General features: G+C 45.7%; 1 protein-coding gene across 4 annotated transcripts in view; it reads right to left on the minus strand.

Moving 5' to 3' along the window:
- GABRA5 (gamma-aminobutyric acid type A receptor subunit alpha5) overlaps positions 1 to 12,332 on the minus strand; it is a 65,963-nt gene that overhangs the window by 37,077 nt on the left and 16,554 nt on the right. For all 4 annotated transcript variants that reach the window (XM_074317552.1, XM_074317554.1, XM_074317551.1 and 1 more), the window contains 2 exons: positions 11,973 to 12,040; positions 11,651 to 11,871 (listed from right to left, as the gene is read on the minus strand). In XM_074317552.1, the coding sequence (XP_074173653.1) occupies positions 11,651 to 11,871; positions 11,973 to 12,040 (289 nt within the window). The remainder of the gene's footprint in view (positions 1 to 11,650; positions 11,872 to 11,972; positions 12,041 to 12,332) is intronic.

Here is a 12,332-nt window from a genome sequence, read left to right on the forward strand (position 1 = left end):
CTATTATGCAGATATGTTTGCACCCTTGTGTTCATTGCAGCATTATTTACAATAGCCAACATACAAAAAAACCTCAGTGTCCATCAACGGATAACGAAGATGTGAGACACACAACTCACATTATATACATATTCACACAATGGAATATGCAGCCATGAGAAAGAAGAAAATGCTCCCATTTGTGGCAACGTGGATGAACCTTGAAGGCATTATGATAAATGAAATGTCAGACAGAGGAAGACAAATACCATTTATATGTAGACTCTAAAAAAGCTGAACTCACAGACATAAAGAGTAGACTGGGCTTCAGTCAATATGGCAGAGTAGGGAAATTCTGTGCTCACCTCCTCCCATGACCACCTCAAAATGACAAGTAAACTACAGAACAACATCACTGAGAACTGCCTGAGGTCCAGCTAAACAGAAGTCCTACACCTAAGGACATACACAAGAAGCCACCTTGAGACTGGTGGGAAGGGCAGAGACACGGAACGGGCTGGACCCACACACACATCTGGTGGTTAAAAATCTGGAGGGAAATATTGGTTGTGGAGGACCCACTGAGGAGCGAGGGGTCCCAGCCCCACACCAGCTCCCCGGGCCAGGGTTCCAGTGCCAGGAAGAGAAGTCCCCATAACTTTCGGCTGCAAAAAACCAGCAGAGATGGTGGCTGAGTGACACAGAGGGTGGCTAGAGTCCCAGTTGCTCCTTTTAAAGGGCCTGCACATAGACTTACTTGCTGACAGACTCACTTCCTCTGGGCTCCAGTGCTGGGACAGTGTCTGGAGAGGCGACAGGGACAGACAGGGAGGAACTGAATAGCCTGGCCTCAAAGCGAGGGATGGAGGGGCAGCTTTCTCCCAGACAGAAGTGCTGACAGAGGCCATTATTCCTTTGTTGAGCCCTCCTCACACCGAGCTTGCACACAAATGCAGCCGCCATATCTGAGTCTCCATCAGCTTGGCTAACACCGTTTGCCCTGCCCTGGCGATTCCCTGAGACTCCACCTGACCCAATGTGCAGACCCACCCAAGCTGCTTCCAGTGGCTTTTCCATACAAATGGCCTGCCTTAGCTCAAGCTGTGGATTATCCTAAAATCTCTCAAAGGTTCACAAACCTCAAACAAGCAGATCTGGCCTCGGTGTGCCCCATCCCTCTTGCTAAGCAGCTCCACGCCCAGCACTAGTGTCAGCTGGCTTTGGTTCACAGCCTAGCCTCTCCCAGGTGCCTCCAAGCCCAGCACAAGTGGAACCATCTGTAGCTCCCACCAGGTGGCTCCAGGCAGAGCACGGGCAGCGGCTGGCCTTGACTCACACCAGAGCCCCTCCCAAGAGGCCCCAGAACCAACACACCCGGTGGCCATCTTCAGACCACACCAGAGCACCACCCAACCACCTCCACAAACAACACACCCAAAGGGCAGACTCAGCAGGCACCAGAGCCCTGCTAAGATGGACCCTGCTCTATAGGGTCAGCCCCTGCACGACAGCTCCTCCACTGTAGTCATGGCCAGTCCCCACAACCAGTCAACCTGAGGGTCAATTCCTCCCACTGATGTGCAACAGTAACCAAGGCTCAACTACAACAATAGGGCACACACAACCCACACAAGGGATGCACCTGGAGCACGCAGCTCAGGTGACCAGGGAGACTGTGCCACTGGGCCCCACAGGACACCTACTATATAGGGCCACTCTACTAAGACCAGGAGACATAGCAGCTCTACGTAATACATAGAAACAAACACAGGGAGGCAGCCAAAATGAGGAAACAAAGAAACGTCCCAAATGAACGATCAGAACAAAACTCCAAGAAAAGAACTAAACAAAATGGAGACAAGCAATCTACCAGATGCAGAGTTCAAAACACTAGTTATAAGGATGCTCAACGATCTCAGTTAGAACTTCAACAAAGAGATAGGAAATATAAAAATGGTGATAGAAAACATAAAAAAGAACCAGTCAGAAATGAAAAACGCAATAACTGAAATGAAGAATACACTAGAAGGAATCAATAGCAGATTAGATGAAGCAGAGGATCGAATCAGCAATTTGGAAGATAAAGTAACAGAAAACACCCAGGCAGAACAGCAAAAAAGAAAAAAGAATCCAAGAAATGAGGAGAGTTTAAGGGGCCTCTGGGACAACATCAAGCATAACAAGACTCACATCATAGGGGTACCAGAAGGAGAAGAGAGAAAGCAAAGGATTGAGAACCTATTAGAAGAAATCATGACAGAAAACTTCCCTCGCCTTGTGAAGGAAATAGACATATAAGCTCAGAAAGCTCAGAGAATCCCAAACAAGATGAACCCTAGGAGGCCAACATCAAAACACATCATAATTAAAATGCCAAATATTAAAGACAAAGAGAAAATCTTTTTTTAGTGATATATTCTCAGGGAAGAGAACAGGCCTAGCCAAGGGTGGGGTGGGGGGCGGGAGAGAGAGAGAGAGACAGAGAGAGAGACAGAGAGAGAGAGACAGAGAGAGAGAGAGAAGGGCCGAAGAGAATCTTAAAAGCAACAAGAGAAAAGCAGTTAGTTACCTACAAGGGAGCTCCAATGAGACTATCAGCTGATTTCTCAACAAAAACTTTATAGGCCAGAAGGTACTGGCACAAAATATTCAAAGTGATGAAAAGTAAGGACCTATAAACCAAGATTACTCTATGCAGCAAAGCTATCATTTAGAATCGAAGGACAGGTAAACAGCGTCCCAGACAAGAAAAAGCGAAAGGAGTTCGTCACCTCCAAACCAGTATTATTTGCCAGGAATCTATTTGCAATAGGCAAGATATGGAAGCAACCTAAGTGTCCATCAATAGACTATTGGATAAAGATGAAGTGGTACATATACGTCTACAAAGGAATATTATTCAACCATAGAAGAGAATGAAATCTTGCCACCTGCAACACCATGGATGGACCTAGAGGGTATTGTGCTAAGTGAAATAAGTCAGACAGAGAAAGACAAATACCACATGATCTCACTTATATGTGGAATCTAAAATAAATCAACAAACAAACAAAACAGAAACAAATTCAGATACAGAGAACATTTTGATGGTTACCAGACAGGAGAAGGGTTGGGGTATGGGTGAAAAGGGGGAAGGGAGTAACAGATAAAGTTAGTAGTGACAAAATAGTCAAGGGATGTAAAGTACAGTGCAGGGAATATAGTCAATAATATTGTAATAATTATGTACGGTGTCAGGTGGGTACTAGACTTATCGGGGTGATTACTTCATAAGTTATATAAATGTCCAATCACTATGCTGTACACCTGAGACTAATATAATATTGTACGTCCGCTGTAATAGAAAAATAAAAGATACTATAAAGAAAGAAGAATAGACAGGTTACCAGGGACTGGGGGTGGGAAAATGGGGAGACGTTGGTCAGAGGTCTAAACTTCTAGTTGTAAGATGAAAAAGTCCTGGGGATGTAATGTACAGCATAGAGATTATAGTTAATAATACTATATTATATACTTAAAAGTAGCTAAGAGAGTAGATCTAAAATGTTCTCACCAGAAACAAATAGTTATTATGTGATGTGATGGAGTAGTTAGCTAATGCTATGGGATAGTCATTTTGCAAAACATAATTCTATCAAAGCAACAGGTTGTACACCTTAAACTTACACAGTGTTAACTGCCAATCATCTCTCCATAAACCTAGAAAATACATATATAAGAATGTTGTGGCATACATTTTTAAACTTTCCTCAAACTACTTAACATTTTGTCAAAGTCTGGAGATTCCTAGTGTCCTCCAACTGTCACCCCTTCTTCACGTGTTAGAGCAGAAAGCAGCTGGCGACTGCTGGTCCTCGTGCGTGTACACGAGTATCACCAGGGCCAATGGAAAATATGACCCCTCTAGGACACGTGCCTGCTTCCTTGGGATTAGGCTGGAATTCCAACTGAATTTTCTGTGACGACATAAATGTCTCATGTCTGTGCCCTCCAATACTGCAGCCACTCCTTGCATGTAGCTATTGACCACTTGAAATGTGGCCCGTCTGACCGAGACACTGAATTTTTAATTTTATTTAACATTAAGTTTAACGTTTCTTATCTGCCTCGTGGCTACTATATTGGACAGCACAGAGCACAGGAAAAACAAAACTAAAAATTCATGATTCCCGGCCACGTGGGAAAGACTTTAAGTACCCAGGGCTCTGCCATTTCTTCCTTCTCTAACAAGCACCAGAAATAGGAATAATTATTTTCAGGGTAAATACAGAAGTCCTCAGTGCATTCACCACGTTACCAGACAATGACCCCTCTGAATGTCACACTACCCAAGGGAATTGGCTGATGGTTATGGATTGTCTCAAACTCAAAGCATGGACAGAGTGTGCATGACATAGCCTGATTGCCGCATCCTACAAGGACCACTCCCTTTCCTCCAGGACAGGGGCGGGAAGGACCTTTCCAGCAGCCCTGGGACACTCAGTCAGCATTCTCAAATCCCAGTGGCTTGGTGGGAGGTGCGGGCTGGTGCACGCTGGGGATGGATGCATTTCCTGGCTCTGAGCAACCTCAGGTTGGCTGCAGACATGCCAACTGCACCTACACGGAAACACTCTCCAGAAATGCAACACTTGAATTTCTCTGAAAATGAGTGAGTAGAACCACGCTTTACTGGGGCCTGATACCACCAGGGACCTCACCATCTCCACCAGGTTCCCCCAAGAGTAAGTAGGTGGGGTGCCACCTGGTGGGGACTATTTTCACCCGGGTAGGTGGCATACAGTGCAGGGCTTCCTGCTGCAGGTTTCTTAGACCCTTGCAGGGATGTAAAGCACAGCACAGGGAATATAGTCAATAACAGCGTAATGACTATACATAGCGCCAGATGGGTACTAGACTTCTCGGGGAGATCACTTTGTAAGTTATATGAATATCTAATCACTATGCTGTACACCTGAAACTAATATAAATAATATTGAATGTCAACTGTAATTGAAAAATGAAAATAATAAAAAATGTGTAAAAATAAAATAGGTGAAGGCATGTGTGCTTGGGCGTTTGGCTTTATTGATGGGCGAGTTCCTGTGTATTCATTTTTACCTACTTCTTTTGCCTGATCTACCAACAGGGATAATGATGGCACCTAATTCTTAGGATGTTATGAAGGTTAGGTGAGTTTATATATTTTATATATTTCTAAAGCATCTGGCACATAATAAAGCCTGCATCAATTCTGAAAAATAATTAGCAGATCGGCACAGTGGTTCTTTCCATTTGACATGACAGAGGGTACGTAACCTTTGGGAGGTTGGGGCTGGGCAACTGCCTGGCATTTTCTACCACCCGCCACTTCAGAGGGCAGGGCACTAGACATTCCTGGAAACTTGTGGGACATGTGGCCCTTGCTTGCGTGTAGCTCCTTTCCAAGAAGGTCCCTGCCTGCACAGGGAGCCCAGGAGCCTGTCTTCTCTCCCCAGGACTGAGAGTGTCACTCCTTTTGGCAGGAGGATCTAAGACGACAAAACGTGCTGGCGCTGGCCCCTCTGCAGAGAATGAGGTGGTCTTTCGTGAAATGTGTGCTGAGTGCTGCAAAAGTCGGGACTGACTAGCTTGAGCTGACCCAGGACAACTCCAGTCCTTCTTTCAAACCACATACCCAAGAAATCTGTATTAAAACGTCCTCATTGCATCCTGCAAGTACAGTTTGTTAGCTGAACATAACTTGGATCTTTACAAACCTGGCAGAAACCTCAGTATCGAGTATGTCTGTGAAAGAGGAGTTTTCTAGGTCTTCCTCCTAAACCCCTCCAACCAAGGTCTGAGGAGTGAGGTGGCACCGATTCAGAAAAGACTGTCTCGTTCCTTCCATCATCATTTATTCCTTCACAAACACAGCTGATTTTTCTTCAGGGCCAGTCCAGGGGCCCAGCATGGGGTGTCGCACAGACATTGGGAGTCACCCGTGATTGCCACGCGGCCCCTCCCCAAGGGTGCTCAGCAATTCAGCTGGGACATCAAATGCAGGGTGACAAACGCTCTGACCAAGGTCCCTCAGGGTGCTGTGGAGCGCCGGGGACCCAGACGGAGTTGGGGTGATGGCGGTGGCAGAGAGCAGGAGACTTCCTGATGACGTCTTGGAGAAGTCTGGGTTTTCCACTAGTGAGGAAACTGAGGGGGTGTGGTGCGTGCCTGTTGGGGGGCAGGGGTATGAGTATGAGCAAGCAGGTCCCATGTCCCACATTTAGGAGCAAAGGTCCGTGCACATGTTATTTTGTGAGACTCGTTGCCCAAAGGGGAAGAAGAAAGCTGATGCTACTAGAAATCCCGGGATGAGAAACGGTCACACACGTTTTTAGCTGACAAAGTTGCTAAATCATATGTCACGTGGCAAAACAGGCTGAGTTGTCGTTTTCATTTTCGTACATAAAGTATCAGGCAGGAAGTAGCAGACACCGCCCCGACTCCTCTCTTAGTGGGAGGGGAATCGCTAGGTTTTCTGGAGAACAATTTGGAAAGACATGTTGAAAGCCTTATCTTTTAGCCAATTCCTGGAATTTATCCAAAGGATGTAATTATGTGTTTGCATGACAATACTGTTTAGCACAGAGAAAAAAGATGGAAATGACATGAGTTTCTGTTAGGGACTACCGAGTGAAGGACAGTCACATGATGGAATCAAAGTTTCAGAACAATGTTTAATGACAGGAAAAAGGTTTTCAGTATATTTTAAATTATAAAGCTACTTACAAAGCAGTTTTCAGAGAATGAGACCACTCAGCAACTGTAGAAGAGTACGTATGTGTGGAACACACAAATGTACACACGTGTACAGTGTGCATGCGTGCCCACAAACACATGTAATGACACGCACCAAAACACTGACAGTATTTCATAATTGGTGATTTGCCATGTTTTACAAATTTTTAAATCATATTTAGATTCTTGTCATTAACATAAATGGCACCTTTAACATGGCAAGATTTAGCCAATATATCTGTTGGTGTTGTTTTTAACTAGACACTGCTGTGTGATAGAGTATATATAGAGATAATTACGGATACAGATAGAGATATGTAAATATGAGAGATGACAGCTACAGATATAGATATAGATATATAAATATGATAGAGACAGAGATGATACAGATATAGAAAAAGATATAACATAGATACAGGTACAAATATAGGTGCGTGTATGTGGATACACACACCCATATACATACTAGCGCCTAGTTAAAAACTTCTAGTCACACGTGTAATTTATTTCAAATATTTTACCCATGAATCAAACATGTATAACACATATACACATATACTGGGGGTGCAAAAAATGTACATATTATAAGAGATGTTATCTATGCATTACTTTTCAAAGTTGAATTGAATTACGGTAGCAATGTGTAGTACGATTGCTCAAAAAATGGCATTAATCAAATGAATGCTAGCGTCATTCATTGTATTACAATTTTAATAGTTTTTTCCTTTCTCAAAATGTGTATACAATTTTTTGGCAGCCTTTGTATATAGTTTCCTTCAAGTGAGTTACTGTTCTATATAAACTTGTGCTGTAACTGAACGGATGCTGGCGGCAATCACCACACAAAAATGCGACTATGCTGCCCCCCAGTGACCATTCCAGGAACACATGCATATACTCTCAGCTTGCAAACTGAGAAGCACTCTGAGACCCTGCAGCTATAACACACTGGAAGAAGACGGAAAAACAAAACAAACAACGAAAGAGATTCAAATAAAATGGCCAAGGACTCATGACGACTAAATGAGAGTTCCAACTTGAACTTAATGCAGCCTCTTTTCACAACTTATTCCCACAACTGAAAGCGGTGCTTTCCATTAACGATAAAAGTTTAAATGGAGAGTAAACCATGATAAAATAACCGCGGCATACATATTGTGCAAAGGGGCCATGCAAGACGCTACTCTGTGCAGAGCTGTCCCAAGTGCAGTCACTCTATCACCACAACAGCTCCATCATCTGGCACAGTGATGCGGGGCGACAAGAGCTCACCTTCTAGAAAGTTCTTTCTTGCTTGTTGTGGTTTCCTACACAAGGGATGAAGGGAGACATGCTCTTCTGCCAGGGGCCCAAAGATGAGGGGACAATGCCCTAAAGTGGTCGCCACGATGCAGTATCACAAGAGTTGGCACCTTTAGAGGATGTGGGGAAAGGGAGCTGAAAGGTGGCCATTGTTCCCCAGCTCACTCGCGTATAGAGGAAAATGGGTCATCAGATTAGGCTTGTCGGGGAGTGGCATCGGGACTGGCTGCTACACGACGATGACCAAAAGCTCTACCCAGAAAAATGAATAAATAAAAACTGGCGAGGCTGATCAGAAGGACTGTCACCCACCCCAAGATGGACTGAAATCAAAGCTCTGGGTTCTGAACCTCTTCTGTCTCCAGCCCCAAAGGAAGGCCCGGGAGACTTCTGTGCTGAGGGCCCCTTTAAGGTCACCTAGTCGCCTGCCTAATGTCTGAAGCATGTCTCTGAGACGGTCCTGTAAAACATTCATTCTGTTTGCCGAAAGACGTCCACGAAGGGACTGTTCAATATCTTCTAAGTGCCCTCAACTTGAGGAGCCACAGGAAGTGTCTGTCACTCTCAGCTTATCTTGAGCAGCTGGTGATTTTTATCTTCGATCCTATAAGCAAGTGACCCATCGGTGGCAGAAAGTTCTTGAGAATGGAAGTTGTAGATTACCTCCAGGCAAGCCACCTAGGCCTGTCGGGCAGACATTTGGTCAGCAACAGTCATCAAGGGCTTCTGTTCCCTTGCTTTCTTTGGAATCAGCTATGTAAAGGATTCCATCTTTCTGAACTGTATCTAAATACTGCTTTTAATGTTTCTGGGGCATAAATAAATCCTACCCATGAACAATAATCTCTACAGAGCTACTTCTTAAAAGTGGTAATACTTTTTCAAACATTTCTAGACATTTGTCTCAGGTAAAAAATGCATTATGTGAGCCCTGGTCTGTTCTACATTTTCAATGTTCCATCTTTGTCATTAGGTCCCAAGTCTGAATAAAATTAAAAAATACAGTTTAATTAGAAAAAAGTATTTTTTATATTTAAAAACTTTTTTTTATATTTTTTCCATTGTTTGGTATCCTAAGTAACATCATAACAGAAACCTTCATGTATAAAGCTTAGTACATATTCCTAATTATCCCCTTAAGATGGACATTCCATGAGAATTACCAGATCAAAGTATATCACTGGTTTGACAAGGCTTGATGGGAGCGAGCCAAGCACTGCACAGAAAGGCTGTACCCCTGGCACGCCTGGTGATGGGTGTGGCTGCCAGATGTAGCTTGCAGTCCTATGTAGCGTACTCGTCCTATCACCAGTAATTCTACTGCTGTGTCACTGTCTTCGATAAATCAATAGATAAAAATGCTATCAAACTATAGTGATAGCTCTGTCACATTGAAAGCATAACACTTTCAAGTGGAACTATTTCTACTTTCCAAATGTTGCATATGACTGAAAATCATTATCAACTTGGCAACTCTCAGCAGACTTCTTTTGCTTCAACAAGGATGAATTACTGACTAGTCGCATCAACAAGGATGAATTATGGGTGGTCAGCATCTTCCTTCTGGGCACGGCACGTTGATAACATAAGAATGTCCAATAACGCTGTGTCCTCCGATTTTCAAATGTGGTGGATTTTGCTCAGACATGAGTTCATACTCCCACTGCCTCCTCATTAGCTGTGTGACCTTAGGCTGATGACCAAACATCTCTGAGCCTCACTCTGTTGCTTAGTGGTAATGGTGTCACCTGGCTGGCCGGGCTATCTGAGGACTGAAGGATTGTGTTTGTGAAGTTGCCTGATACACAGACACTCAGTAGAGACCCCTCTGCTGCCCCTTCCCCTTCTAAACAAGGGACCAACCTTTCCTCTCTGTGCAGACGAAAGCACCCATTTTCTTCCACTATGGACCCAACTACAGTCCCTCAGTGTTAGGGACCAGGCATGAATCAAGGACTGGGGTGCTTTTATTCTAAGAATAGAACATGGGCCCCCATGGCACCCCACAGAAATGGTGTCTGGCCACCCATCCCATCCCTGCATGGACCACTCAGCATCCTCCACGGCCTGGACTCGTCTCACATCCGTGCCCACTCTCAGGGCTGAGCCAAGGGCACTCAGGCTCACTGCACTGTCTTCCTTTCCCACAGAGTGACAACCAAGGACTCACGTCCAACCATTGCAACATTTCTTGGGTTTTCAACATGCATCTCTGCACAGAGAAGGCGCCGCCCAGCACAGACGTGATGTTCGTGGCCCACGTCCGCATCTGTGGGTGTCACACGTTCAGGACCGACGCAAGCCAAAGGAAAGAGTGAGAAACGCGACAAAATGCATGTCACAGGCTCATGTATCGGGCCCCTCACTGAACTATTATAAGAAAAAGCGAGTCCTGTGCTCAAATATTGGGTTTGGGACACCACAGTGTGTCAGACGCTCCTCGGGACGCCTGTGAGGACACGAGCCCCTGTAAATGGCAGCATCTAATTTGCACTGTGTTGCTTCTTTTAAACATAAAGTGGAGAATCGTAAGGCAGAGGAAAGAATTCCAGTAACACCTACACAAATGCATCCCTTTTTTTTTTTAACTTAGCTTTAGTGCTTTTTAAAAATGTGTTTGATTTTTAAAAACTTTTTTTTGAAGTTGACGTAGGCCCACAATGGAAACTGAAAAGCTATGAAGGAGTCGTTCTTGCCGGTCAACTTATGAATTTACTCTGATGCAATGAATAAGTCAGAATAAAAAAGTGACTAGGGATCATTTTAAATTAGAAATACTGAAATTTAACCTCTGCTTTGGAGTGTTATCAAAGCCTAAGGGAAATGGGCTTTTACAATTTCAAAAGGCAAACATGACTGCTATGAAAAAGGGTTCTCCTAAGATTTTTAAAAATAACACTTTTATAAAATAAACTTTCCCTAACTTATAGCATCTGGGTCACTTTTCCCCAGAGGCGCTGGATCTGAAACCAAATGAACAAGAATAGATAACAAACACTATGGACCTGTACCACCAGGGAAATCATGTACTAGACATTCCTACCTGCAGGTCAAAGGGTAAGAAATACTACACACACACACACACACACACACACGCACGCACACGCACACACACGCACACAGACACACACACCGGAAACAATCTTCAAACCCATTAAGCTGCTGGGTCCTTGGAGCAAGACTGGGGCTGTGTCTGCCCTGAGCAATACCCCCCTCTCCCCCACCCGCACTGCCCTGCCTGACCCACCTCGCTGTCCCCTCCCCCATGATGTCCCCTGTCCTCCTATGATGCCCCCTCACTGCCCCCACGGCCCCACCTACTGTTCCCTTGCCACGCACTGCCTCTCTACCTCCAAAGTTTGTCTCTGGCCCCCCATCTCCCCCAACGCAGTCTGCCCCTGCGCAGCACTGCTCTCCACAGTCTCCCCTGCCCCATGCTGCCCCGATATCCCATGATGCCCCTTCACACTGCCGCATGCCTCCCCGTGATGTCCCCCAACGTTGCCCAACCACGCACACCTCCCCACCCCTGCACTGCCCACCTTCCCCCCACACGCTGTCCCTTCTCCTGCGATGCCCCTCCCCCGCAGTGCCCCCAGGCCCGCCCACTCACCGCATCGTGTAGAGCAGCGTGCCGTCGTCCTCCAACCGCAGCAGCTTGTTGGGCGTGGTCATGTTGTGAGCGATGGACTTCTTCCCATTGTGGAAGAACGTGTCTGGGGTCCAGATTTTGCTGGCCAGGAGGTTGTTGAGGGGTAGGCGCTGCATGGGCCCCTTAAACCGAAGCCGCTCGTCTTTCCAGCTTTGTCGGAAAAACACATCGATGGTGTATTCCTAAGGTACAGGGAGGCAGCCAGGTGAGGTGGCAGGTGGGCCTCAGCGCAGCTCGCTGAGCGTGTACTCAGAAAGACCGGGTGGGACCGGGCTGCACCTACCATTTCCGTGTCGGACACGGGGCCAAAGCTGGTGACGTAGATGTCTGTCCTCACCTGGGTGATGCGCTCTGAAACACAGACAGGTTCCTGGCCTGGGCCCCGAGCTCCCTGAGGCACCATCACCCGGTACTTACATCCTTAGTCTACTAACCAGTTTCACTCTTGGCAACTAGAGGGCTTTTACAATTGTGTCTGTGACACTTGGAGGGCTTGACAGGCAGCAAGTGAAGCCAAGCTGCTCCAAACTATAACAACAAAGTGCCCATCGCATCAAGAAAGGCTCTCCGGGGAGTCGTGGAGAGCTGGGCCACCTTGGGTGGCTCTCACACACCCAGCTTCAGTTTCCCTCTGGGTAAGCCT

This window comes from Rhinolophus sinicus, linkage group LG13 (assembly GCF_036562045.2).
Source record: "Rhinolophus sinicus isolate RSC01 linkage group LG13, ASM3656204v1, whole genome shotgun sequence".
NCBI classification, from domain to species: domain Eukaryota; kingdom Metazoa; phylum Chordata; class Mammalia; order Chiroptera; family Rhinolophidae; genus Rhinolophus; species Rhinolophus sinicus.